This window comes from Rhinopithecus bieti, unplaced genomic scaffold (genome assembly GCF_001698545.2).
Source record: "Rhinopithecus bieti isolate Rb0 unplaced genomic scaffold, ASM169854v2 scaffold_41913, whole genome shotgun sequence".
Classification (NCBI taxonomy): Eukaryota; Metazoa; Chordata; class Mammalia; order Primates; family Cercopithecidae; genus Rhinopithecus; species Rhinopithecus bieti.
This window is the reverse complement of record NW_016818964.1, coordinates 2,577,955-2,604,870: the sequence shown is the minus strand read 5'-3', so window position 1 is coordinate 2,604,870 and position 26,916 is coordinate 2,577,955. Positions and strand designations below refer to the sequence as shown.

At 51.1% G+C, this 26,916-nt stretch overlaps 1 protein-coding gene across 3 annotated transcripts in view; it reads left to right on the top strand.

Annotated features, from left to right (window-relative positions):
- ASB2 (ankyrin repeat and SOCS box containing 2) overlaps positions 1 to 26,916 on the top strand; it is a 42,443-nt gene that overhangs the window by 5,328 nt on the left and 10,199 nt on the right. The window contains exons 2-7 of one of the 3 annotated variants that reach the window (XM_017857937.1): positions 7,794 to 8,072; positions 15,650 to 15,754; positions 18,024 to 18,190; positions 19,015 to 19,170; positions 21,277 to 21,522; positions 24,605 to 24,776. In XM_017857937.1, coding sequence (XP_017713426.1) covers positions 7,867 to 8,072; positions 15,650 to 15,754; positions 18,024 to 18,190; positions 19,015 to 19,170; positions 21,277 to 21,522; positions 24,605 to 24,776 — 1,052 coding nt within the window. In that variant the 5' untranslated portion in view covers positions 7,794 to 7,866. Of the gene's footprint in view, positions 1 to 7,793; positions 8,073 to 15,649; positions 15,755 to 16,879; positions 17,085 to 18,023; positions 18,191 to 19,014; positions 19,171 to 21,276; positions 21,523 to 24,604; positions 24,777 to 26,916 lie in introns of those variants that run through there. The other 2 variants (XM_017857938.1, XM_017857940.1) reach the window with 2 other exon arrangements.

The following is a 26,916-nucleotide window of genomic DNA, read 5'->3' as shown; positions in this document are numbered from 1 at the left end:
TATATAATTATATATTATATATTATATTAATATATAATAAATTATTATGTGTATATTATAATATATATAATACATGTAGCGTGTATGTAGTCTTTTTGACTATGAATACACACATACACACACACACACACATACACACACACACCACACATACACACACACACACCACACATACACACACACACATACACACACACACAAATACACACACACATACACACACACGCACACACACGCACACACACACATACACACACACACGCACACACACATACACACGCACACATACACACGCACATACACACGCACACATACACACGCACACACACACGCACACACATATGCACACACACGCACATACACACACACACACACACGCACACACACACACACATACACACATACACATACACACACACATACACACACACACACACACACACACATACACACACACACACACACACACACAGTCTTCAGTTTGATTCTGGACTTCGCTCAAATCTTGAAAAACATCCAGAGGTTGCTATTCGTTGTGTGGGATGAAAACTTGGTGTAAAATCAGATGTAGCCTCTAGTCTCTTCCTTGTCACTTTCTCCCTCAGCGTGCCTCGGTCTCCTCATCCATCGAATAGGAACAAGAATACCCTTATCATAGATTTATTATGTGGTTCAAACTAAAAACAAAGCCGAGAGAGAAATTCACTGCAAGGGAAGGCGTTGTGGTTCCGATTCACCCCATACCTGCTGCAGTTGGACGTAGTGACCTGAGGTTGACACGTGGATCTGAACTGCAGGCTTTGCATAAGAGCTAAACCTAAAAGGTACAAGTGAACCCTAACAAAATACTCATGCAGCACTTGCTCTGTGCCCAGCACTGTTAAATGAATTAAGTGCTCACGAAATGGCCACTCTTGTCATTTGTCGGCAGTCACCTCGTGCAGAAATTCAAGCTTCCAAAGTCTAGGGCAGCAGATGATGTGAGCAGAGAGGGCAGGGGGACAGGAGGGTTCCTGGAGAGTAGGGAATTTGAAAGGAGTGGGCAGAATCCATCCACCACCCAGGCTGGCTTCGGGGCAGGGCGTGGAGCTCCCCTTCCTCCCCAAGCTCCAGCCCCATGATTGACCCTTGGGGCCACTCAGCAGGCTCTGCGCACAGCCTGGGGAGCTGACAGTCACAGCAGCAGCTTTTGACCACAGCTGTCACGTGAAGGCTGGGCTGGGGACTCATTTTCACTTTCACTCTCAGTCTTGTTAAATGGAAGAGAGCTTGTGGGAATCCCAATCCCTTGGATGGAGCCTCCTAGAGAACCGCCAGCTGGGCACGAGTTTCAGGTAGCATCCTCCCAGCAGGAACAGGTTTAGGCTGTCTCACTCACTTTCTGGGGTCATGGCAGAGAATCGCAGCCTCTTGGGACCTGTGGAATAACACGAGCAGATTTTTAGGGGCCACCGACTGTGTGCCTGCCAGGCGCTCCACATTTATCCTCGTGACCTCATTTTGCCTGACTACACCTCCATAGGCCGATATGCCATTATTATCTTCCTTTTATAGATGAGTAAAGTGAGGCACCGAGTAACCTGCTCCCCATCACATGGCCAGGAGGTGGCAGAGCTAGGGCTGAGTATAGACAGTGGGGCACTGGGGCCGTGCTACCGTCTACCACTGTGCAGTAAACTTCTCCATGACAGCTGTGCTTCCGAGGGTTTGAAACACTGTCATGATCCTATGGTTCATTCACCTGTCTGTCCAGCATTTATTCAATACCTGTTGTGTACCTGGCTTTGGGTTAGTTCCTGGGGTTACAACATGAGTGCAACAGAGTCCTGCTCCTCAGAAGTTTCTGGACTTTCTAGAGAGACAGGCCCATAGCAGGCAGTCCAAGCAGTAGAATGTGAAGGGGGCCCTTGGAGGCAGCAGAGGACTCTCAGCCATCAGGGAGGCTTCCTGGTAGAGGAGATGCTGGAGGTGTTTCTGGAAGGGCACCTTCAGGGCAGGGTAGGCTGACGAGTAGTTCCATCCACAAACACAGCGAAGGATGCCAAGTGGCTTGTGTAGCCTCACACGCCTGACCCAAGCCCCTGGCATGACCCAAGCCTCTGGTGGAGCTTGGTGTGGTGGAGGATGGCTGCCAGCCTCCTTCTTGGCCCCGCCCTCCCAGCTGTGCCTCCTCTAGCCCCCAGTTTTCTGCTAAGACATCTGGAGAGTGACCACCTTCCACCCCAGTCCCTCAAACAACCACATAGACCTACCCCATTCACTGCCAGTTCCTGGGCAGACCCTGGCTGCCTGCAAATCTGGGTTGGTAGAGAGGGGAAGGTACTAGGAAGAAAAGGACCACTTTTCAAATGCGATTTTGATCCTCACTATAGCCCTGCCATGGTCCGTGCCTCTTTTCCCATTTCACAGATGTGGAGACTAAGGCCTAACTTAAAAGAGCACTGGCTCTGAATGAACCAGGCACTGCTCTGAGTGGATTTACCCAAGTAATTTACGTGGATTAACCTAAGTAACCCTGTCACAGCCACTTTACAGATGTCACCTGGGGAAAGGTGGGGCTCCTCAAGAACCAATGTTTGGGGTGCTGCAAAGAGGGCAGAAGAGGCACTCTTGAAGGCCCTGGGGGGCCAGGCCTCCCCTACTCCTCACTGGCCTTCGACTAGCCCCTCCCTCTGCAGGCCCCTGGCTTGGCTGGGCAAGGCCTATTAGACTCCTGCATTCCTTGGGAAAGGGCTATTTTTGATTCCAATCAGCCTCCCAGAGTGTCCCTTGAGGCTGCTGGCCTCCCTCCAAGACTTAGGCCCAGAAGGCCGCCCAACCCCCAGGCAGAGGGCTCAGAAATCAAGCTGGGCAGCATCTTCATGACAAGGGGAAACTGAGGTCCAAAGAGGGGCAAGGCATCACCCGAATCATTGCCGTCTCCCAAGAAATAGGTGCTCTGACCATGTCCATTTTACAGATGGAGAAACTACTATTCTGGGGGCTCTCCCGGCTAACAACCAGCAAAGCTGGGGTGTGAACTGAGTCAAGCTGGCTCCACACACTGCTTCATAACCTCCCCCTCACACTAGGGCTGAGCAGCACCACCTGTCCCCCAGCAGATGCTGCCATAGCATCCCTGACAGTTATCACCAGCCTACGATTGCATCAGTTCAGGGATGGGGAGTTTCCTGTCCTGAAGCAGCCGGTGCATTGCACACTTACTAACAGCCAGACCCATTGCACACTTACAGACAGACCCACAGCTGAGCCTGTACACACGTGAGCCCTTTTGACTCTACCACCAACCCCATAATAACACTTGCTAACATCTCCACTTTATGCGTGAGACAACTAAAGATGGGTAACTTACCCAAGAACCCTTGAAGGCTGGGGACCTCCGTGGGAAAAGCAAGAGATATATGTGGGTCCACAGTGGGGTGGGAAATTTGCCTCCTCAAAGGCAGAGGCCCTCTCTCTCTCAAGTAAACTCCATAACAGCTGTGCTTCCAAGGGTTTGAGCACTGTTGTGGTCCTGTCATTCATTCACCTGTCCATCTAGCATTTATTAAATATCTATTGTGTACCCAGCCTTGGGTTAGGTCCTGGGGTTACGAGTGTGACATAGTCCTGCTCCTCAGAAGTTTCTGGAATTTCTAGGGAGACAGGCCCATAGCAGGTAGTCCAAGGAGTAGACCTGTTCAAGGTCCTGTCAAGGTTAAGCCCTTCTCCTCCTTCTGCATGTGCCTTCCATGCAGCAGGCAAAGAGGCTGGTGTGGTGCCTAGGGCACAGATATAGGCCAGGGGGTGCTGGGCAGCTGGGAGGATAGCTGGCTGCAGCTGGATGAGGGTGGGTCTGCTCCAAACCCATGTGTGTGCCAGTTGCTTTGGTCAGTGTTCCTAGAATTGCCAGAAGGAGCATTGGATTTGAGGTTGGAAGCTTTGAATCCCAGCTTTCTAACTGTCTGTCCTCCTATAAACCCCTCACCTCCCCCTCTAAACTTTACCTGCCTCATCTGTAAAATGGGACCAATAACGTAGGAGCATCAAGGCCCTTTTGGAAGGAGAGGGGCTGTAGAGGAATTAATTCAGTGAAAAAGCTTCATACTTTCCGGGACTGTGTGAGGGTAATGACATGGATAATTGGCCAATGTAAAGTCTCTGAGTGGTGTCAACCCATGGGAGAAGCTTGGGAAGGGCCTGGTGAGTCTGGAATTAGCTGCGAGATTGGTGATTCTGGGTGACCATTACCTGGCTGCCTTCGCCTCCAGGAAGCCACGTGGTCAGGGAAGGCCCACTGCAGCTGCGTGCTGTCTATGAGTCTCTGGCCCACACCAGGCTGCAGGGCCAGCAGCTGCCTGGAGATGATGAGGGGTCCTCATTAAAAAATCATGTTACCCCTTACAAGCCGCCTACACATCTTAGCTCACATATGCTTCTATAGCATAGCGAAGAAGCTTGTCTCTTTCCCATTTTTATTGATAAAGGAACTGAGGCCCAGAAAAGGGGAAATGACTTGCCTCAGGTCATATAGCTAGTAAGTTGCAGAACTGAAGGTAGACTTAGAGGTCCTGACCTCCAGATTTGAGATCCCTCCACTCCCTGGTTTTCTGTTCCCCCTTGGCCAATGCTAAGGTGTTTTCATCGACATGGCCATAGGGGATCCCCAGGGACAGAGAGTTTAAGGTTTAATAGCACAGAGCCAAACCAAACGTCTCGCTGAGTTGCAGACGCTTCAGAACCGAAAAATCTGCAGAAATCTTCCAGCCCCAAAGCCTCTTTTTGCAATGAGAAAACTGAGGCCCAGAGTGGGACAGGGACTTAGCCGAGGTTACAAAGCACTTTGGCATTAGCATGGCGATTATAGCTCAGCCTATGACTCTTAGTGCAGTGCTCTTCCCCCTTGTGCCCTGGCTTTGAGCTGACACCTTTAGATGGTGGCACCAGGATGCCAGGCCAGGTCCTGGGCACCAGCACTTCCTGCTAGTTTAGCACCATGTGCACTGAGCCCCTACCTTGCACCAGGCGGTGGGGTATGTCAAGCCAAACCAGCTCTAGAGAAGAGGAGGGTGTCATACCTCACTGGGCAAAGCCCATTCCCCGCCCCTCTGAAGGCAGACCTAGGCCAACTCAGACCTGGCAGGGACCCCAGCCACACGGATGCAGCGAAGGGGTGGGAAGACAGACCTGGGTCAGCTGGAGATGGGGCTCCACCCAGCTGCGCAGGTACCTCCTGCCAGTACCAGAGTGCCAGAGGACAGGCTCTACTCTACCCTGCCATTTAACAGATGGAAAAAAGGAGGATGCAAGAGAGGAAGAGAGGTGCTCACGGCTGACTTGGGACAGAAACCCAGGTCCCTCAGTTCCCTGTCCTGGACTCCTTTGACAATAAGTAAAACTGCTGCTGCTGCTGTAAATAACAGTACTCCAAGTATCAGGCATAAAATGATTGTGAGGTCATCACCCTTTCCCTCCCTTAGTGTGGACCACAGAGTGGCCACCTGACATATTAATCTCATTGAGCAGTGGTTCTCAACCCTGGCCACACACTAATATCACCAGAGAAGCCTCTAGCATTGTAGTGCCTGGGTCCCAGCCCTGAGGCTTTGAGTTCATTGATACGGGGCTGAACCAGGGCCTTGATATGTTTTCAAGACTCTCAGCCAGGCCTGAGAGCCATCTGTTAAGATGATTTTAACTGTCTATAAGAGAAAACCCAACTAACATTGACTAAACCACAAGGATCTTCAGTACCTAACAAGGAGGCTAGGGTGGGCAGAACCAGCATTGGTTCAGCAGTTCTGCAACGTAATGAGGGATCCAGAAAAACTATTACTCATTATGCCAAACTCATCGTATCAACCTGTCATTCACTGTCCCCCTCATGGTCACGAGATGGCTGCTGCCACTCCAAGCATCAAGTCCTCCAAGCACAAAGCAGAGGTTGGGGCAAGGAGTCATTTTGTTCACTACTCTCTCTTTTATTAGAAAGGAAAGTTTTCTGTAGGAGCACCCCAGCAGACTTTCTGTTATAACTCTTTGGATAAAACTAGGCTGTATTCCCACCCCTGGACTAATCACTGGCTGAGGCGGTGAGATTGTCCCACCTGGCTTGAAGCAGTCATGACTCATCCATGGGACAGGGCACCCTGTTGCCTAGACAAAGTCAGGTTCTGCTATCAGGGAAGACGGGGGAAATGGCCATTGGGGAGGACCATCTGCAGGATCTGCCACACCCTATGAAAATGGAGCTGTTTGGCCAGCCATGCAGTGAACTTTGACCTCCTCACATAAGGTGCTGGCCTTGGAAAGAGGATGCAGGGTCAAGTCCACCCATGAACTACTGACCACAGCTCAGGAGAAGTTCCTCTTCCCAGAAGGATTTGGGTAGGCTTCCCAGAAGAGGGCACTTTCCCTGGGCCTTGAAGAAGGAGAAGGCTCCTCTGAGAAGGTTAGGCTCAGGTGCCCGGGTGGGTTCTCTCTGGGGCCGAGGCTGAGGGGCAGCAAGCTCCAGTGGGAAGCTCTTCTCTTGGTGATGGCAGAGGAGCTAGAGCAAACCCCAGTGCCCACATTTGTCATGTGTCTCCTTGACGCATGTCCATCAGCACTCATAGGCCAGGGCAAATCATGCAGACTTGAGGTCCATATCAATAGGGAAGGGTGGGGAAAGATCTGCCTCTAGGGAAAGGGAGTGAATATTTGCTGAACAAATCAAAGTAATGCACTGGTATTCAGGGTATTTTTTAGAGGGCCATGTGATTCAACGTTCAGCCAGGACCAAGAACCATTGACCCACACAGTGTGAGTCAGCCAGCCAGAACAAAAATCAAGCTTAGTTGATTCCACTTCATTTTCTTAAAGCAGTTGGCACCCAACTGGAGTCCATTACTCTTTGAGGCATTTTTAAGAAAAGAGTCACTGGAATTAACATGGAACATTATTTTAATGACTGATTTTAACTAGATCGTGTGATTTCAAGTAATGGGTCTGTGTCTGATTCATCTCTGGTATTCTCAGGCTGGCCACAGTGAAAAGAAATGGAGATGTGCCAGGATCTATGCTCTTGGTAACTGGTATGCAATCCTGCATAAGCTCCATGAGGGCAAGGATTTTTGTCTGTTGGAATCATCGTTGTATCCTCAGTGCTTAGAAGAGTGCCTGACACAGAGTGGGTGCTCGACAAGTGACCTTTTAGTTAATGTATGCATAAATACATGGATAGATAGGTTATCTGGAATGGAAAAATAAACAATGGATGAGTGGATGATTGGCTGGATGAATGTATGGTGGGTGGATGTGATGATGCATGAATAAATGGATGGCTGGGTGGATAGACAGGATAATGGAGGGATGGGAGGACAGTTGGATGGATGGTTGGATGGATAGAAGAGATGAATGGATGGATGAATGATGAGTAGTGATGATGACAGAATGACAGATAAATGGTCAGATGAGTAGAGAGATGGATGGATAGGAGGATAGATGGAGGGCAGTTGAATGGGTGGTGGATAGTTGAATATATGGATAGAGGGGTGGATGGATAGGAAGGTAGATAATATATAGGTCGGTGGGTAGATGGATGTATGGGAGGATGAATAAATGGATGGATGGTGAGATGGGCTGGTGGGTAAATGAAGAGATGAGTGGATGGATGGATATATAGATGGATAAGTGGTTGGGTGGGTCATGTGACCAAATGAATGAATTTTAAAATGAATGTGTTATTGTCAGTGAAGTGCACACCCTTCCCTATGGGTAAACATAGCTATCCTGCAAAACTGTTCATGACCAGGATGGTTTTGGTTTCCTCACAGGGTTTTCTGATTTGCTGTTCCTTCCTCCCCACTGGGTGTCTGTTCTGGAGGCCAGGGTGAGAGGTGGAGGAGGATGGCCACGCAGATCAGCACTCGGGGCAGCCAGTGTACCATTGGGCAGGAGGAGTACAGCCTGTACAGCAGCCTGAGCGAGGAGGAACTGGTGCAGATGGCCATCGAGCAGAGCCTAGCGGACAAGACAAGGGGCCCAACCACTGCTGAGGCCACCGTGTCTGCATGTGCCAACCGCCAACCTGCCCATTTCTACCCATGGACCAGGTGAGCAAGGCGAGGCTGATGAGGGGAGTGGGGCCATCCAGGACATCCACAGACTGCAGATCCTGAATGCTGTTAATCCAAAACCAAGGTATCCTGGTCTCTAGGTTGCCTTTTCCACCTTTCTGATTTACATTTGTTATCTGAACTTACTGAGCTCTGGCTGTGCCAGGTACTGCAGTGGGTGCTATACACACTCTGCCTCCTTTCATCCGCTTAAGGACCCTCTCAGCGGGCTCTGGGTTATAGACCCATTTAGAAGAGGAAACTGAAGCTTAGGGCTGAAAAACAGGCCCAAGATCACATAGCCAGTAGATAATGCTGCAGAGATCGGAGCTGCCTGGCTCCCTATCTTGCAATGCAGCCTCCCTTGAAAAACATGTCTGGTGAGCAAGGGATGTCTGCCCACAGGGCCATCCTGTCTCCTTCTTCTGGCTCCCCCTCTCAGCACCACCTCATCCTCTCAGTCACAGGACTTTCTAAAGCAGTGCCATGCAAATATGACACCAGCCACAACTGCAATGCATGGATGCAATTTTAAAGGTTCCAATAGTCACAGTTAAAAAGTAAAGAGAAACAGGTGAAATTAATTTTCATTGATATTTCACATCTGAAATATCACCATTTCCACCAATATATTTGTATTTCCATCAATATAAAATTATGAATGAGATTGTTACCATTTCTTTTTGTCCAACAAGTCTTTGAAATCCAGTGTGTATTTTACACTCTCAGTGCATCTTGATTCAGACCCGCCACATTTCAAGAGCTCCCCAGCCACATGTGGCCAGTGACTACATTATCAGACGGTGCAGATCTAGAAGACACCTTCTTTGTAGGAGGTGGGAGCTAGAGAGATGATGAAGCAGAGTGGTGACTGATCTTAAAATGCATTTGGAAAAGACCTATATAAGCCATAAAATTGCTTTTGCTCCCCACCACCCCCAGCCAAGGTCAAGTGTGTTTGGGCATGAATGGCAGGGCATGGGAATTGCTGTGACAATTGTGTTGATGGGCCACAAATCTCATTGTGTACAGCAGCCAGCTGGCTCCCTGTGTGACCTCAGGCAAATCACTTAACCTCTCAAAACCTCAGCTTCCTTCTCAAATAACAACAATAAACAGACTTTTTCGGATGCGCAGTCACAGTTGACAGGGGATAAAGGTGGGTGATGGTGCATCTCAGCCCTGTCCCCTAAGTGACTTTGCCCTTGCCAAGGCTGGACCATCTCTGTCAGGCTGGCTGGGCAGAGGCCCAGAGCTGAGGAGCCCCTTTTAAAAGGGAAGGTGGGCAGCTGGAAAGAGTACGATTTCTCCAGGTTACTAAGCTGCCCCCGAGGGCGTTCCATTCTGAAACCCAATCTGAAAAACAGAAACCTGAAGCCAAGAACTGGGTTCATCTTGGCTCGTGCTCAAGGTAGCCCTGGTTCCTGTTCTGGCTGGTTCAGCCAAAGACAGACCACAAGTTCCTCTTTCTCACAAGGGGGTCAGATAAAGATAGAGCATGCTGCATGAAGCCAGCACGTCCCCCCAGGTGTCTGCAGCCTTCTCCCCAGCATAACAGCCCTCTCAGGAGTCCCAGGGATGCTTGGAAACGTTAGAACAAAGTGGGCCCTCGGCCTCCAGACCCCGACTCTGCCTTCATCTGGTGGGTAAGGAAATGGAGGCCCACAGTGGACCATGAACATTTATTCAACTTCCTGCGGAAAAAGCTCCCCTGGAGAACTGAGACCATTTCTCCCAGGTCAAGCAGCCCTCATCTGAGGTCCAGCCCCATAAGCAATATAGCAGAGGAGGGTCAACCTGCATTTTCTTACTCTAAGAGTGACCTGAAACCTCCTAGGTTCAGTTCTGCACCTTCGCTTCTGGAAGGAGGCTGGGCTTGGGTCCTGCTGGGAAGAAAAAGCCCTTAGATAGAATGTTTAATGCAATTCTCCTCCCCCCAAATGCACATTGAGCACCTCCCATGTGCCTGCCACACATTCATTCAGTTAATGTTTACAAAAGCCACCCAAAGTGGATGCTTCTGTGTTCATTTTACAGACGACAAAACATGCCCACAGCAGGGCCAGGCATGGAACCAAAATCTGTCCCACTCTGAAGTTCAGACACTTCGCCAGGCTCTGCTGATGCTGTGAAGGCCTCTGTTTCCTTCCCCTACCCCACCTTGAGGTGAGGTTTTGACCTCATTACGTCCGTCTCCTACTCACAGAGGCCCAGGGTCCCCAAATTCACACGACACACACGCACTTGTGCCATCACACCCAGACACGCATTACAGTGGGTGCAGGACCCGAGACAGTCCTTGTTCACTTTTATCTGTCCAAATAAATCCACAGCAAGTTTAGCAACAGGATGTCACCCTTGTCCCCAGGCAATCCACATGGCAGCTTCTTCTCATCTTTGGGTCTGAGATTAAGCGTCACCTCCTCAGCCAGTCCTGCCCTGACCACTGTCCCAGGCCAACTGGTTTTTCACCTCTTACGCGCTCTCGTGGTTGTTTCCTTGACCTTGACCTTGACTTACAATTCTTATTTATTTGTCTGCTTCTGCCATTAACCTATGCTTCCAGTGAAGTGCTGTGTCCGACCTGTGGCAGGCACCACATGGCTATCTGTGAACGAGTGAATGGGTGAGTAAAGGAATAGATGAAAAGGCAGCAGAGTGGAAAGAGAAGTAGGTCTAGAGATTCAAATTCTTCCTCTATCACTGGCTGTGCAACCTTAGGTGAGTTGCTAGCCCTATCTGAGCCCCATCTCAGATAGGGCTAATGGCCTCATCTCTAAAATAGCAACAGCAAAAATGTGCTGTGCTCCCGTTGCAGTATTCCTGTGAAAAGCAAATATGATGAGGTGGGTGTTGGAGCCTTCCCACATCTTGCAGCTGGTATTGACCTCCCTGGCCCTGTCGGAGTGCTCCAGCACCAACCTCATGACTGCCTCTGCTTCACAGACAAGTTTCTCGGGTCTTCCTGGGACGCCGTCCTGAGAGTGTTCCCAACTAGACTGTGACCTCCTTGGGGACAGACAGCTGAGCTGATATGTTTATTTATTTGTTTATTTTTTAATCTCCAGAGCCCAGCTTAGGGCCTGGATCATTGTGGCTACCTAATAAAAGTTTTTAAACAAATAAATACCTTTGAAACCAATAAAATGCTCTGGCAATGTAATTGGTCATTATTATATTGTGACCAAAATGGAGTCCACTGAGTCTTTGGGATCTTAGAAATGAAAGTCAGATCAGTATCCCAAAGAAAACAGAATTCTGTTGAAAACCATTTCCCAATTTGCTTCTGTCCCACTTCAATGTAAGGGACAGAATTTGATGAATTCAAATGAGGGTCATTTGCCAAGCTTTGGTCCCCTAAGGGAGCCCGAAGAGACAGACCTAGCTTCCTGTTCCATGGAGAAGTGGGATCCTTGAACCCATGAAGTACAGAGCCCAAGGTTTCCATGAATGGACCAGTCAGAGTGAGTCCAGGAAGCTGGGTCTTCATAATCTTTAAACTTCTGCATTTTATTTAAGATGCATTTCTGAGAAGCCAAATGAGGAAAACATGAAGCAGGAACTGGCTGAGGCTGATGTGTGCACAGCTTCAAACAATTCACATCAAGCCACCCACACTTACTGTGCACTTACGATATGCCAAGTTGCGAATCAGGGCTGGGCCCTGCTCTTCCTAAGATCACAGCCTAATGAGCGTGAAGGCCCAGAACTACCTGATGACACACCAGGGAGAGCATAGCTTGCTGAGTTACAGAGGGACACTACAAAAGGTCAATTCACTTAGTCAAGGAAGTAGGCTTTGCAGGATGAGTAGGAGTTCGTCAAGCAGACTAGAGGAAGCAAGCTTCTTTGAGCCTCAGTTCCCTCATTTGCAAAGGAAGCCAATTACATCTCCTTCACCAAGTGGACTGGGGAATTAAATGAGATGCTTGGTGCAATGTGTCTGTTACAACAAGTGCTCAATGAATCGCAGCTATGGATAGGAAGGCAGAGTCACAGCAGCTTGGAATTCATATTCTCCTCCACATGTGATTCTTCTCTGGTCAGCCCAGAAAGGATGGACTGGCTGGTGGGTGAGGGAAAAACAGAAACCTCATGGGTGGGAGGCCGATTCCAGAGACCGTGCGGGAACCAGGGTGGGGGTTAGTTACATGCTATGAGCTCTTTTGTCTACCTAAGAGGGCAGGGGACTGGCTCTCCAGGAGTATGAGATCTTAGTCCACAAATGCACAACACCAAGATTGCCATATGGGGTTTTAATCCTTCAAAGACTTTTGTTTTGTTTTATTTACTTAAATGTATCCAGTGCCTGTGTGCTAGGCATCATACTCTTGATATCTGGGCTTGATGTGGGTTGCCGTGAAGCTCTGGTGAGAACAGAGGGCCTGGCACAGTGGCAGGCATGAGGTGGACTCTCATGGCACAGTGGCGGGCGTGGGGTGGACTTGTGACATGGGGTGGGCGTGGGGTAGACTCATGGCACAGTGGTGGGTGTGGGGTGGACTCATGGCCTGGTGGCAGGTGTGGAGTGGAATCTCGATTTTGTTAGCTTCCTCCTCTATTAAGGTGCCTACTTGCCCCTGCATTCAGCCAGGCCCAGCCCAATCGCTGCCTCCCTGGGGCTGACCTGGGCTTCTTACTAACTCAGACAGAGCAGCCATCCGTTGACTCACCTGGCAACTAGGAGCATTGTCCTCCCAGTCCATTCTCTGCTCTCACTGAGCCTGACTGTGCCTGAATTCATGACAAGCTGGACTCCAGGGTCAGGTGATGGTGACACACTCTCCCCAGAACCTGCCCAGTGACATGCAAAGGACAGAGGCCCTACCTGGGGCTCTTCCAGGGCATGACCTGTACCCACATCCTGCCGAGGTCAGGCTCATCTCGCCTCTGATGACTCAGCCCAGGAGGTTTGCTCTGTTGGTAATTCCCCTGCTTGGGGCCCGAGGCAAAATGGGGCCTCCAGCCTTGATTGGCAAGTGCATGAAACCCAGCCAGGGGCCCTGGCTCCCCATCCAGCCCTGAGACTCACAGCTCAGTAACTCTGAGCAGTCGCCTTGCCCAGTCGCCAGCCCCAAAGCCAGTGGACGCACCCCAATCTCAGTGCTCCCAGAATGAGCCCTTCTGCCTCGATCTCACCCTGTCCTCTGTGACTCTATGGCTGTGTGTGGCCTTGTCTCCCTCCCTGCTGGCTTCCAAACATCCTCAGGATCCACAGAAAGATATATCTTAATGAGCTGCATGGCTACGCAGAGCTGGGCTCTGGGACTGAGCCAGAGCTGGGAAATCTTTGTTGAATGCAACTCAGTTTGTCTGTTTCCTCATCTGCAAAATGGGAACAGCACACCCACTGCTTCCATCAATGATGGCAGGAGGATGGAAATGAGGAGAGGCTCAGTATGCCTTCGTGAACATTTGCCCTGCACAGTTCTCAGAAATTGTCATCATCACCGTCTCCCTCCACGTCCATCAGCCTCAACATCCCGGCCACCACTGCTGCTGCTATTACTATGCAGAGACAGGTCTTCGTTTAGGACGGTGCAGTGGGCTTTTTCCCAGTGCTTTATTATCCTGCTAAAAACATTCTAACAATGGCAGGTAATCAGAGGCCATGCATGCACTAAGCATGAGGATGGCCACGACCCAAGGATCCTGGGAGGTGGAAGCCCAGGGCCTCATCAAGAGGATAGGGCTGGAGATAACCGAGGTGAGCCTGGCCCCAGGCTGCCTCCATCTGCCCGGCTCTCTCTCCTTCTCAGGACCAGGCACTAATGCAGAGGACACTGAACCCAGCAGCTGTTAGGGCTAAGGAGGGGCCCTGGCTCTGTAATCTGTTGGACACTGAGTCTCTCCACAGCTACAGAAGTAGTGAGGACATCCCCAGTCTGGTCCTGGTCCCACTTCTCCATTTTGCAAATAAGGAAACTGAGGCACAGAGAGGGGATGGGGCTTGTTCAAAGTCGCAGGGCCAGTCAATGTGGAGGTTGGAGAGCTAGAGAAAGGATGAAAAGGCAGGAAGAGGCCAGGCCTTCAGAGGACAGAGTGTCATCAGGAGCTGGGCAGAAAGTGGTGGTCTGAACCTCTGCTCCACCTGCTGCCCCGCTGCAGGTGACCCTGCGCAGTTACATCCCCTCTCACAGCCTCTGTGTCCTCATCTATAAAAGGCACCCCCAACTACGGTCGATGGATGTGGATAAATGAGGGCATGTGCCCCAATGTGGGTCAGTAGAAGGCCAGGAGCAGGGGATGGGAGAAGGAAGGCGGGAGGGAGTGACAGCAGTGAGGATGAGGAAGGCAGCCAGGCCTGCAGCCAGCCCTGAGAGGGTGAAGCAGAGGGGTGAGCAGGTTCCCCTCCCCCCGCTACCCTTGCTCCTCTCTACCAGACCCTGGCCTTGCCGGGGTACCCACAGAATCTGTAGGCTCTGGCCCGGCCAGAGTGTGGGTGCTTCTCAGGGTCATAATTACCCCATGCCCCGCAGGCTGTGAGTCACTAGTAGCAGAGTCCCCCCCAGTCCCCTCCAGAAGAGTGTGGTGAAAGGCCAGGGCCACTAGGGTGTCGAGAGCGCCAGGCCTGACCTACTGGGGGTGGGGTCAGTAGGGGCCACATACCCTGTTTTCACGACAACCTCAGGCCAACTCAGATTTGTGGAGTGGCCATCCCACCTCCTTCCGGCTCTTCCACCCTCACAGAGCCTGGTGGGGTGGGAAAACTGAGGCCATAGAGGCAAAATGATGATAAAATGAATAGTTAGCACGTGTGGAACACCCTCTGTGCCTTATACTCCACTAAGCTCCTAACACAATTCGCTTACTCAGGCCTCACCGGCCATCAAGCACAGGCTCTTTTCATGCCACCTTGCAGATGGGGCGACTAAGGCACAGAGAAGGTCAACCTGTCCCATGTCACACGGCCAAGGAGTGCCAGAGCCTGGATGTGAACCTGTGTCTGCCTGACTACAGCCCTGGTTCTGACACCCTTCCTCGTGCATCCTATAGTAACGCTATAGAGGTTACTATAGTGTCTGCTCCCACCCCTGGGACAAGATCCCCTAATGAGGGGCCGGCAGGTGGGCGTGGGGGGCACAGGCACATCTTGGTTTCTCAGCTTTGCTCCCCTATCTCTGCTTCCCCATGAATCTCTCATCCAGCCCTGCAGGGATCTGCCTGGCCAGCGGTGAGCCTGAGCCCCTTTCATCCGGGGACCTGCCGACCTGCCATCTGTGGCTCACATCCTTCTGGGTGAAGAATGTCACCTTGCTTCCTATCTGCCTCTCTCGTGGTTGGCTGGGGAGGGGGACCAGGGGGTGGAGTGAGGTTAACCTCATTGTTGTCTTATATGGTCATTTAAATCTCCCAGGGCTTCCTCCAAGGGCCAAAAATAATCCGGAGACACAGCAGCTGTGTCCAGCACACAGAGAGGACCCGGCCATCTGCTTTGGTTCAGAGCCCTGTGTCTGTCTGTCAGTCAGTCTCTCCCCGGCTCTCCCTCCATCCTCGTTCCTGCCTGAAGCCATGACCCGCTTCTCCTATACAGAGTACTTTTCCCTCTTTCACTCCTGCTCTGCACCCTCCAGGTCCACTGCACCTCCTGAGAGCTCGCCAGCCCGGGCCCCGATGGGCTTGTTCCAAGGGGTCATGCAGAAATACAGCAGCAGCTTGTTCCAGACCTCCCAGCTGGCGTAAGTGACTCCTGTCTGGCCCCAGGACCATCCAAGTTCACTCCCCTAATTGGGATGGCAGGGAGGGTGGGAAGCAGGCCCACGGCCCCCAGGAAGGCAGAGGGCACTATGGAGGCACCTGCCATGCAAGCCCCTTCTAGGGGCGTCCCCTTGGGGCCCAGCTGCTCCTGCTGAGCTGGGCTTGGTGGCCACAGACTTTGGTCCTCAAGGAACTGCCAGCCAGGCATGCTGGTGATCCTCCCTCAGATGCCCCCAGCATGGGACCTGAGTGCTGGAGGAGCCCCATGGGGCTCTGAAACTGGGGACCCAGCACGAGGGAAATTGGGAAGATGGCCTTAGCACCCCAGAGGCCCAGAAGAGCTTGGAGTTGAACTTCATGAGTTGGCTGCACCCTTCTGTTTGTCCCAGTCTCACTTTCCTCCATGCCATCAGTCTGGGTCCATCCAAAATGCCCACAATCACAGGCTTTGTTTTGTTTTGCTGTCCTTGTTTGTGAAGTGCCAGGTGCTAAAATCCAGAAATAATCTAAGCTGCAGGGGTTCTGTTTGCCTGGCACCAGGGGGCAGGGCTAATGGGTTCCTTAGAAAATAATTCTGCCTCCCTCCCCTCTTTGTACCGCTGGAATAGTGACCCCGGAAGCAGCCAAAAGCAAAAGAGGGGCCCCATCACTGGAACCGCATTTCCTCACTCAGTTACGTTGTAGAGAAGGGAGGAGGCAATTGGTCAGTATTTTCTTTCTCCTTCCCAGCCTTTTTCAAATCCTGCCGCCCTCCACTTCCTTGGTGTGGTGGGTGTGTGGAGTGGTTGGCAATCTGGAAAAGGGAAACCCAGTGCCGGTCTCAGCTACTGCCACCTCCCGCGTGACTGCCTGAGAGTCGCTGGCAACTCTGAGTCTCCCTTCCCTGTAGGACACGGCAACGTGACCTCTAGGGTCCCGTCCAGCTTATTACTTTCTGATGGCCTGACACCCCCAGCACCCTCCCCCACCCACAGGGCAGAGACTTTGTCTGAGGTCACAGAGAAGCTGTGAATGTGTGGGCTAAGAGCTCCAGGGTTCTTGCATCACAGTTGGAGAGACCTAAGCTGGGCCGCAGGTCCTGAAAGTGTTCTCACGACACTGCACCGCACCCTGCTTGCCAAGGCCACGAGAAAAGCCAGCCCTCCTCCCTTCCACTTCAGCTGGGGTCCCACTGGAGACCCTCCAGGAAAAGGGGGGCACATACCCGTACTGGGCTTTTCCTGATACTGACAGGGGCTGCTCTGGCTGCTCCTAAGTGGAACTCGTCAAGGTGACAGTGATGGTGTTGATGGGGACTTCAGGACTTATCTGGTCAGTTTCCCATCGTCCTTGCTGGGTCTGTTGCTTCACCGGCATCTGTGCTCTGATGCTATTAATAACCAGAGAGCCTGAGAGCAGGAAGAAGTGCTGCTCACGCTGGAGGAAGTGGCTGGGAGGGTGCAGGGGCTGGTGGCAGAGACTCCCAGAGCCCATCCTAGCCCAACATGGCGTGGGGGTCCGGGGAATGAGGCTTGCCTCCAGCCTCACCTTCTCCATCTGGGAAATGGAACTATTGATGCAGAACCCTCCCCAAAAGTGGATCTGAGAGCCATAGCCATCGTGCTCTCATGGACTCTCCAAGGATGGGGCAGGGAACTCAGTGAATGAATGAAGGAAGGAAGGAAGTAATGAATGAACAAAGGGACTTTAACAAGCCAAGCAAGGAACAGCTTCACTTTAGCCCTGAATTCTTTTTGACATTCAAAAGTTTTAAATTGTGAAGGCTTCAAATTTATTAATCCTTCCAGTAAATTTTTTTTTCTGCAGCTGGATATACTGGGAGTGGGAATAAGTGACGGGGCAAGGAGAGGAGTTGGAAGACCCCAGAGAGATGCTCAGGGTTAAGAGGGGCCCCCGAGGTGGGCATGCCTGGTAAACGTTAGAGTGCTGTACTCAGGGAAAGCATTTAATTATCACAAGTGCCTGGCATGTGGGTGGTTAGCCACCCCTTAGGAGGCTGGCACTGTGTGCCTGAATCTTCTTGGTAAAAATGATCTTGGTATGACATTCACTGCAGCCATGGAAAGCCACAGGGATTAAGGGGTCCCCCAGTCCTCTTGCAGCCACTGGGCTGCATGAGGCTGAGTGCTCATCCTAGAACCAGCGGGGATGAGGACCGAGTGACCCCACTGCCAGCACTCCCTGGGAGAGAGGACCTTTGGTCTGGCCTCGGCCTGACCTTGAGGACTGACCCACTCCTTGCTCTCGCAGGCCTGTGGATCCCTTGATAAAGGCCATCAAGAACGGCGATGAAGAGGCCTTGAAGACCATGATCAAGGAAGGGAAGAATCTCGCAGAGCCCAACAAGGAGGGCTGGCTACCGCTGCACGAGGCCGCATACTATGGCCAGCTAGGCTGCCTGAAGGTTCTGCAGCGAGGTGAGGGTTGGGCTCTGGATGTGGCAAGAGGTGGGAAAGGGACTGGGGGAAGGGATGCTGCTCCTGGGGCTTCATGTTCTTTGCCCACAACCACCTTGGTGAGAAGGGCAGGCAAGGCTGTCACCTTCATTTATCAGTTAGTCACAGAGTTAGGAGAGGGGAAATGAGTTGTCTCCACCCCCCGACAGACACCCCCTGCTGCCACCTCTCCAGGCCTCTGAGGACAGGAGAGCCTAATTCCTAGAAAAGGAATGAGGGAGGGCTGACTTTTAGGAGAGCTGCTGCCAACTTGTTCCAGAATGTCCCAGGGGCTGATTTGGTGTGAAAAATACTGCAGCTGTGCCTGTACCCGGCCAAGGCTATCCCCCACCTGCTGTGGGGCCCTGGGCCAGCCATGCCTCCTCTCTGAGCCCTGTCTTCCTGCTGAGCCAGGCTCAGAAGGACAACTCCTGCAGGCAGGTGTCACCTCTGCCCTGAAGCAGCACAGACCCCAAACGGTCCCCCACACTCCAGGAAACCACAGCATGTAACAGCGGGTTTCCAGCAATGACTGGTGTGAGTTCGAGGGAAGGACAGGAGTATTCGAAGAGGGAGGGGCTCAATTAGGGAAGGCTTCTCAGAGGACATGGCATCTGAGCATGGACTTGTACAACCAGGAAGCTAAAATGGCCCTGTGAAAGGGCCAGATGAATGCAGTCTGTAGTTGGTAAATTTCAGAGGATGTCACACATTGTTCTCGAAATTGGGAGGCAATCTGGAAAGCCTCTGTGTTGCGGGGCCTAGTATCTTCTTCCTACATGAATTTCCTGGTGGGCCCTCCCTAGCGTACCCAGGGACCATCGACCAGCGCACCCTGCAGGAGGAAACAGCTGTTTACTTGGCAACGTGCAGGGGCCACCTGGACTGTCTCCTGTCACTTCTCCAGGCAGGGGCAGAGCCGGACATCTCTAACAAATCCCGAGAGACACCGCTCTACAAAGGTGAGGTCCCCACCCCGGAGTGGGCTTTCCTGAGGAAGAATCCAGAAGGTGGGTGGGCAACAGGGAATGTTGCTCCCATAAGTGCATAACCCCCAATGTGGCCCTGGTCAAATTCACAATTTATGTAACTGAATCATTCATTCCTGCATGTATTTTACCAACATTTTCCAACTGCCTCCCATGGGCCAGGATGCTGAGGGACACTAAGGGCTCAGAGCTAAAAAACTATAGTCCAACCTGTGCACCCTCCCAGCCCTGTAGACACCCACACACAGACAGCAGTGAAGAGCTTGGCAGGGGGTATTGTGGGAGCATGGGGGAGGGGCACCCAGAGGAGGGGTGCCTGAGCTGAACCTCAGAGGAGGAATTACCTGCTGGCCAAGCAGGGGGAACCGCACAGGCAAAGGCATGAAGGTATGCAAGAGCATGTACCTCTGGGACATTTGTTTAAGAAAAGCAAGGCCTCCTGGCTTACTCAGTACATCATCCACGGACATTGGTTGGCTGCCCTAGCAGTACCAGAGTCAAAATCTAAATAATCACAACAGCTAGCATTGATCGAGTGTTTAGTATATGCCAGGCACTGTTCTCTTACGGAACCCTCATGTCCATCTACACAAGAGGTAGGCACTGCCAGTATCCCCTTTCACAGATGAGGACCTAAGGCACCGAGACATGAAATGCGTTGCCCAGGATCACACAGCTAGCAAGGGGTACCCCAGTGGTTTAAACTCAGGGAGGTGGATGTCACACTGCACTCAACCATTTCATTCTAAAGTGTCCTGTCCATGCCTACATGCTGAAGCAATCAGCTGGGGCCTTGCAAAAATGACCAGGCCTTTGTACTTGGAAAAATTACAGATATCCTTGATTTCCCATGTGTCTGCTATCCAGTGCTTGGAACAGCTTGGGCAGCAGGAACTGTGTAGTAGGTCTTTGGATCCACTGCAGACCCACTGTGGAAGTGTCTTCCCTGGAATCCGTGCCTGCCAGGGCACCATGGCTATCACCTGGAACCTCAGCTGTCCAGAGGGAGCGCCCAGGAAGCTGGGCAGCCCACAGCCAGAGCTTGGCCTTGGTCTAGCAAGCACACCTACTATGTGTCAAGCACCATGCTCATGCCTTACACACAGTCTCACTCCCATAGCATCCACTCGAGAAGGTTTTATTCTCTCCATTTTACAGGTGAGAAAATCAAGGCTTAGAGAGATAGAAGGCTTGGGCTATGGTCCTGTTTGAAACAGTACACATGCAGCCCTCCTCCTGCTGCTGCCAGTCTCCCTGACCCATTCCTCACTCCTCCTCCCACTGACACACAGAGAAGCTTCCAGGGCTGGTTAATTTGGACAAGTGCCCAGGTGACTCCAATACCACCTGCAGCTCCTGGTGAGAACTCTGGGGCCAGAGCCAAGGGCATGTTTGGGGTCTAGAGAGAGATAAGGCTTATAAAGGAGGTTAGAGCGGGTCAGGAAAGACTTGCAGAGCTGTACTCACAACCTGCATTTTACCCTGAACTAAATTAGTAGCCTTTGCTGGAGCAGGGGGAAGTTCAGTAGGATGATGACACTGTCCACTCCTCATCTAGAAAGAGTCTCCCAGCGTTGGTAATGTGGAAGACTGAAGCAGGTACCATTGGAAGGGGAAACGATGGGGACATCCTGGGACATCCCAGGGGACAGAGACCTTCAGCCTGACTACCTGGGTTTGAATTCCAGTTCTGCCACTTAGTATCCGTGTGACTTTGGGCAAGTCACTTACCCTGTCTGTGCCTCACCTTCCTTATCTGTGAAAGGGGATAACATCACTACATCCTTTAAGGGAATTTGGGAGGATTACATTAGTTAATCCTGTAAAATGTGCTTAGAACAGAGAGCCTGGCATAGAACCAGTACTATATATATGAATCAACAAGTATTCTTGTTAATATTAGTATCAGTATTACTTTTAGTCATCTATCCCAGGTTCAATGCACAGATTGGAACTTAATACACATGCAGTGGAAAACTGAATGAGTGGATGAGTGAATGGACAGGTGAATGAAAGCAGTTTCTGCTGGCCAGTTCCTGCCAGGCCCTGCTGACCATCCCTGCTTCCCCCTGAGCACAGCCTGTGAGCGCAAGAATGCGGAGGCGGTGAAGATTCTGGTGCAGCACAATGCAGACACCAACCACCGCTGCAACCGCGGCTGGACCGCTCTGCATGAGTCTGTGTCTCGCAATGACCTGGAGGTCATGGAGATCCTGGTGAACGGAGGAGCCAAGGTGGAATCCAAGAATGCCTACGGCATCACCCCCTTGTTCGTGGCCGCCCAGAGTGGGCAGCTGGAGGCCCTGAGGTTCTTAGCCAAGTACGGTGAGTGGCCAAGGGTCCCTAGGTCATAGAGTCCCCAAAGGGCACACCGGAAGGATGTTAGAGGTCAGCTCTAAGGGAAGGTGAGTTAGGGGTCATCTTGTGGGCACACTGATGGAGTGAGTTTCCTTCTAGAGTACTGTGTTGAGAAACATCCTGAGGCTGTGTCCAGGCTCAGTGGGAAGAGTGTGGGGATCCACTAGTGACATCTGCCATTAGCACAAATATGGGGGTGTGGCCCACGAACCACCTATTTGCCATTTATAATCTAGTCCAACATTTTCATTTTACAAACGAGGAGTCTGAGGCACAGAGAGAGGAAGTGACTCATCTACAGTCCTATAGCCAATTAGTTGTAGAACTAGCTAGACTCTTTGTCTCCTGACACCCCAACCACTTCTCTTTCCACCACATCACACTTCAGGGCCAGAAGGAACCTCAGGCAACATTTAGATCACCTCCTCCTTTTATGGGTGATGAACTCAAGGACCAGGATGGGAAAGTGATTTGTCCAAGGTCACACAGCAAATTAGTGGCAGAGCTGGGACGTGAACCCAGGTCTTTGCCCTCTTTGCCTGTGAAATATCTCAATGGGAGAAAATAACACAATATGGCCTGCATTATGATGGCCCAGTAGCAGAAGACCCCGAGACATGGCAGACTTGCTTTTGGTTTCAGAATATTATATCCTCATCTTCCCCAAGAACGCCTTTGATTTCTTTTCTCTCTCCATGGGAAGTAACCTTCTCTCTCTAGCAACAGAGAAGCCAGAGGTAATCCAGACACTGAGGCTGAACTGTAGTAATCTGTTGAGGACTTGCTAAGTGTGAACCTAGACTGGGTCTATGGAGCTTTCCCCATAGCCCCATATGGTAGGTAGTGTGCTCGTCCCATTTTATAGATGAAGAGACTGAGGTTCAGAGAGGTTAACTAATTGGTCACAGTCTGAGCCTGGATGCTGGCCCACTGCCATCTGACTCCAAACTGCACACTCTTTGTGCTCTACCAGCCACCTTAGCCTGTGAGAGTCAGCAGCATGGGACTCTGCCCAGGTAAGCATCCATGCACTCAGCACATGCCCAAGCAGTGGGGAACATAGAGGCAGGCCCTTCCCTGCAGCCAGGAACAAATCTGGGCTGCCCAGCGTAAGAACAAAGGGGCACAGGCAGGGTCCTGGGAGCCCAGGCCGGGAGTCCTGGTGAAGGACAGCATGCTCAGCGGGCAAGGGTGACCTCACTAACTCCAAACATCTGTCCGGGTCTCCCGCCGACACTCTGAGTCAGGGTCTGTTCACTTTGTGGGCTGAGTCTATTTTCCAACCCAAATATTTGTCTTGTGTGAGCACGCAGCTTTGCTGGTGGGGTCCGGGCTCTCCAGAGCACCTGCCTCTGAGAGCCCGGCAGAGGGTGAGGTTGGCTCACTGGCTCTCCCTCAGGCCAGAGGCAGAACGAAGCCCTCTGCCCAGCTCCTTCTATTCTGAGCAACTGGCATTTGCTGAGCAGCTTCCCTGTGGCAGGCACAGAGCTGAGAAATGTGCTTACATTATTTTGTTTACGCCCTGCAGTAATCCCGAGGGGTAGGTACTATTATTCCTGGTCAACAGATGAGAAAACTGAGGCTCCTTAAGGCTTTCTGAGACTGCAGAGCTTGTGAGCCATGAAACAGATGCCTCAAGTGATTCTCATCTGATGCCAAAGCCTGTGCTCTTTCCACTAGACCAGAAACTGATTGCACCATCATCAAAAATAAGAAATTACCAGAAAGCCTGAGATCAGCACCATGCTTAGAGAGATGACCTGCGGTTAGCAGACGCTTTTGATTTTAGCCCAACTGACATCTTCCAGCATCTTAGTTCCATGTCCTTCCAGAACAAGGAAGTAATCCTCCCGCCTTGGCCTCCCAAAGTGCTGGGATTACAAGTGTGAGCCACTGCACCTGGTCTAGTATTTTCTTGGGAGGAGACAGAAAGTAATTCTCTTATTCCTTGAAGTGAAAGGCAGAGAATTAGCACTTAGCAAGCATGCAGGGAATACTTCGCACAAAGAGCACTAATGATAAGAGCTAGAAGTTATTGATAGCAATAATGATCAATATTAATAGCATGGCAATATTAGCAATAATAATAGCAATATTAATAGCAAATTGCAATTAATAATGTTTTTGGGATTTTCCTTTATTGGGGGTTCTGTGCTGTCCTAGACCTGTGAGGCCTCTCTCAGGGCACAGCCCAGGCCCTCTCACGTGGAGTGAGGGTTAAGAGCATGGCCTCTACCATCAGAACATCCACCATGGCCTCTGCCATCAGACCATCTGGGTTCAAGTTTGGCTCCATCTTTATGAGCTGGGAGGTCTGAAGCAACTGGTCTAGGTGTTCTGTGCTTCACTGCCCCCGTCTGTAATCTGGAGATAAGAGCAGTACTGACCTCACAGGGTGACCACCCACTGTGAATTCAGATATAGCCTGTGGAAAGCACAATGCTCAGCACGGAGTAGGTGCTCAGGAAACGCCAGCATCATCGTGGCTGCTTGTATCCTCTTGGAGGCCTCTGTTCGGGCTGGCAGGCCCCTGGGTTTTTGTTTTTTGTGTGTGTGTGTTTTTTTTTTTTCCAGATGGAGTTTCACTCTTGTTGCCCAGGCTGGAGTGCAATGGCGCAGTCTCGGCTCACTGCAGCCTCCACCTCCTGGGTTCAAGAGATTCTCCTGCCTCAGCCTCCTGAGTAGCTGGGATTACAGATGCCCACTACCATACCCAGCTAATTTTTGTATTTTTAATAAAGACAGGGTTTTTCCACATTGGCCAGGCTGGTCTTGAACTCCTGACTTCAGGTGATCTGCCTGCCTCAGTCTCCCAAAGTGCTGGGATTACAGGCGTGAGCCAGTGCGCCTGTCCAGGCCCCTGGGTCTTGATGTTGTTGAAAGAAGCTGGGGGTGGCCCCGGGTAGACTCCTCCTTCCTAAGGGTCGTTGTTAAAGATCCGACGAACTACCGTGGTTAGCACTGCAGGCCCACCACGCGGTGGCGCTACACGGAGTACAGCAACTTACTGGTCACTTGGTCACTTGGTGAGCTGCTTCTTCTTCCCCAGGTGCTGACATCAACACACAGGCCAGCGACAGCGCGTCTGCCCTCTACGAGGCCTGCAAGAACGAGCATGAGGACGTGGTGGAGTTTCTGCTGTTACAGGGTGCCGACGCCAACAAGACCAACAAGGATGGCTTGCTCCCACTGCACATCGCCTCCAAGAAGGGCAACTACAGGTCAGCCCAGGATCTGCCAGCACCCAGGCAGCTCTCCGGAGACCCACACTGGGAGCAGTGGATGGGAGGGGTGGGCCTGCCCTGAATGTCCCACCCAAATAGCTGGAGAGGTCAGAATGGACATCACCTTTCTCATGGAAAAGAGGGAAACCCCTTAGCAAGTTAGCAAGCATGGAGTGAATGCCTATAACAGCAGCAGCAATAATAATAGCAAACCCTTATGCAGCACTTACCAGAACTTCACATCAGAAACTTATTTAATCTGCTTAACAGCTCATGGAGGTGGATATTATTATCTCTGTCATTTAGATGAGGAAGTAAGACACAGAGAGGTTGAGTGACTTGCCCAAGGTCACACAGCTCATAGGTGGGAAGTACTCATCTGCTCCAAAGGTCACATCTACAGGAATTCTATCCGGGGGGCAGATATGAGTCTGAACTAATGAATATTTCTGGGGGTACAGGAATGCAAAGATAACCTCCCAGGCAATTAGCAAGCATGCAAGGAAAACCTACAATAACACAAACAGCACCAATGATAAGAACTAGCAGTTATTGAGCAATTACTATGTGCTAGATACTCTGAGCGAGATGAGAGAGGCTTGAGTTCCCAAGGAGCAATCTGGAGGAAGGGAAGAAGCACAGATACATGAATTAGTGACATCATGCAAGAGTATGCTGAAGAGCTGCATGGCTCCTGTGGAGAGAGATGAGCCGGGGCTAGAGGCAGAGGTGTGCTGGAGCCAGCTCGTGCCAGTTCTCATGAACCTACTGCACACCTCTTCCCAACTCTGTGTTTGTTGACCTCACATTGGTAGCTTAAATTTGGCCATGGCGGAATATTTACAGCATGGAAATTGGCAAATGCTACAAACCAAAGCCCTTTCCCCCTTCTCTGCCCCTGCTTGAGTCAGTTTTTAAACATTCCCAGCAACACTGCTACATGGGGAAGCCTGGGCCACAGACGTGGAGCTCCAGCTGCCCTTGAAGGATGGACAGGGCTTGGTCATTTCCAGAGTGTGACTCATCTGCCTCTCATGTGGGCCTCACGCTGTGCTGTGGGTATGTGGGTCAACCCGGATTTTCATTTTACAGAGCAGGAAGCTAAGACTCTGGTAGTCAAGAGACTTGCCCCTTGAAAGCCCCGTCCCCAGGGCTAGGATTTAAATCCCAGCACCTGGCCCTTTTTGCTAGCCAGTGCTTCCCAAACCTTGTCCATGCACAGATTTTCTTCTTGATTTTAAATATCTATACTCTCATTGTTTAGTATTTTTTTCCTTTAAATAATGTTTTTACTTACAATGAATTTATTTTGAAGAGGAAATATTTATCACACTAGTATGTTATCCATTTACGATCAATTTTTAAAAACATTTCACTTAAAATCCCATCTCATGTACCCTGATGACACTTGGGAAAACACACCCCAGTCTTCCAGACAGGGAGGAGAGTGAGAAGCACAGATTGTGTGTGTTGGGGAGTGTTTGTTGTCTTCACTAAGCTAGAGGCAAATGGGGTAAAAGAGACATTCCAAAGACTGAAATGAAGACTCAAGGCTTCAGAGCTGACCCTTAAAGCTCCGGCACCTTCTGGTGCAGGCTGCCAGCACCAGACCAACCAAAGATGCTGTCCCCACTCCCCACCCTCAAGTACATACACGGAGGAGAGCCGGCCTTTTCTGGACAGCACAGCTGTCCGCAAGGCTAATAGATCTGGGTGTGAATCCCTGCTGAGACCACTGGGAAAGTTGTTCAACTTTGTTGAGCCTCATTTTCCTCATTTATAAAATCGGAAATGGTTACAGCCGGCTCATGGGGTTGTCAAGAGGACCAGTAAAATGGATATAATGAATATGGGCGGATATAGAATGGAAGTAAAGCACCTAGCAGAGCGCCTGCACCCAGTGTGTGCTCAGGCATTCTACGCTCACCCACTCTTACTTAGGGAGAGTGTATTCCATGGTTGTGCAGTTACAGCTCAAGCCAGGCAGTGGGCATGGGCAAGATGGCTCCTTTCTCTTCAGTTCCACAAATCATCGGGCATCAGCCAGAGTTGGGCAAACACAGTTTACCTTGAGCCTGACCCCAGAGAGATCCAGAGTGAATACGCAGGAAATGTGTGCACTTTGGAAATCTCCTGG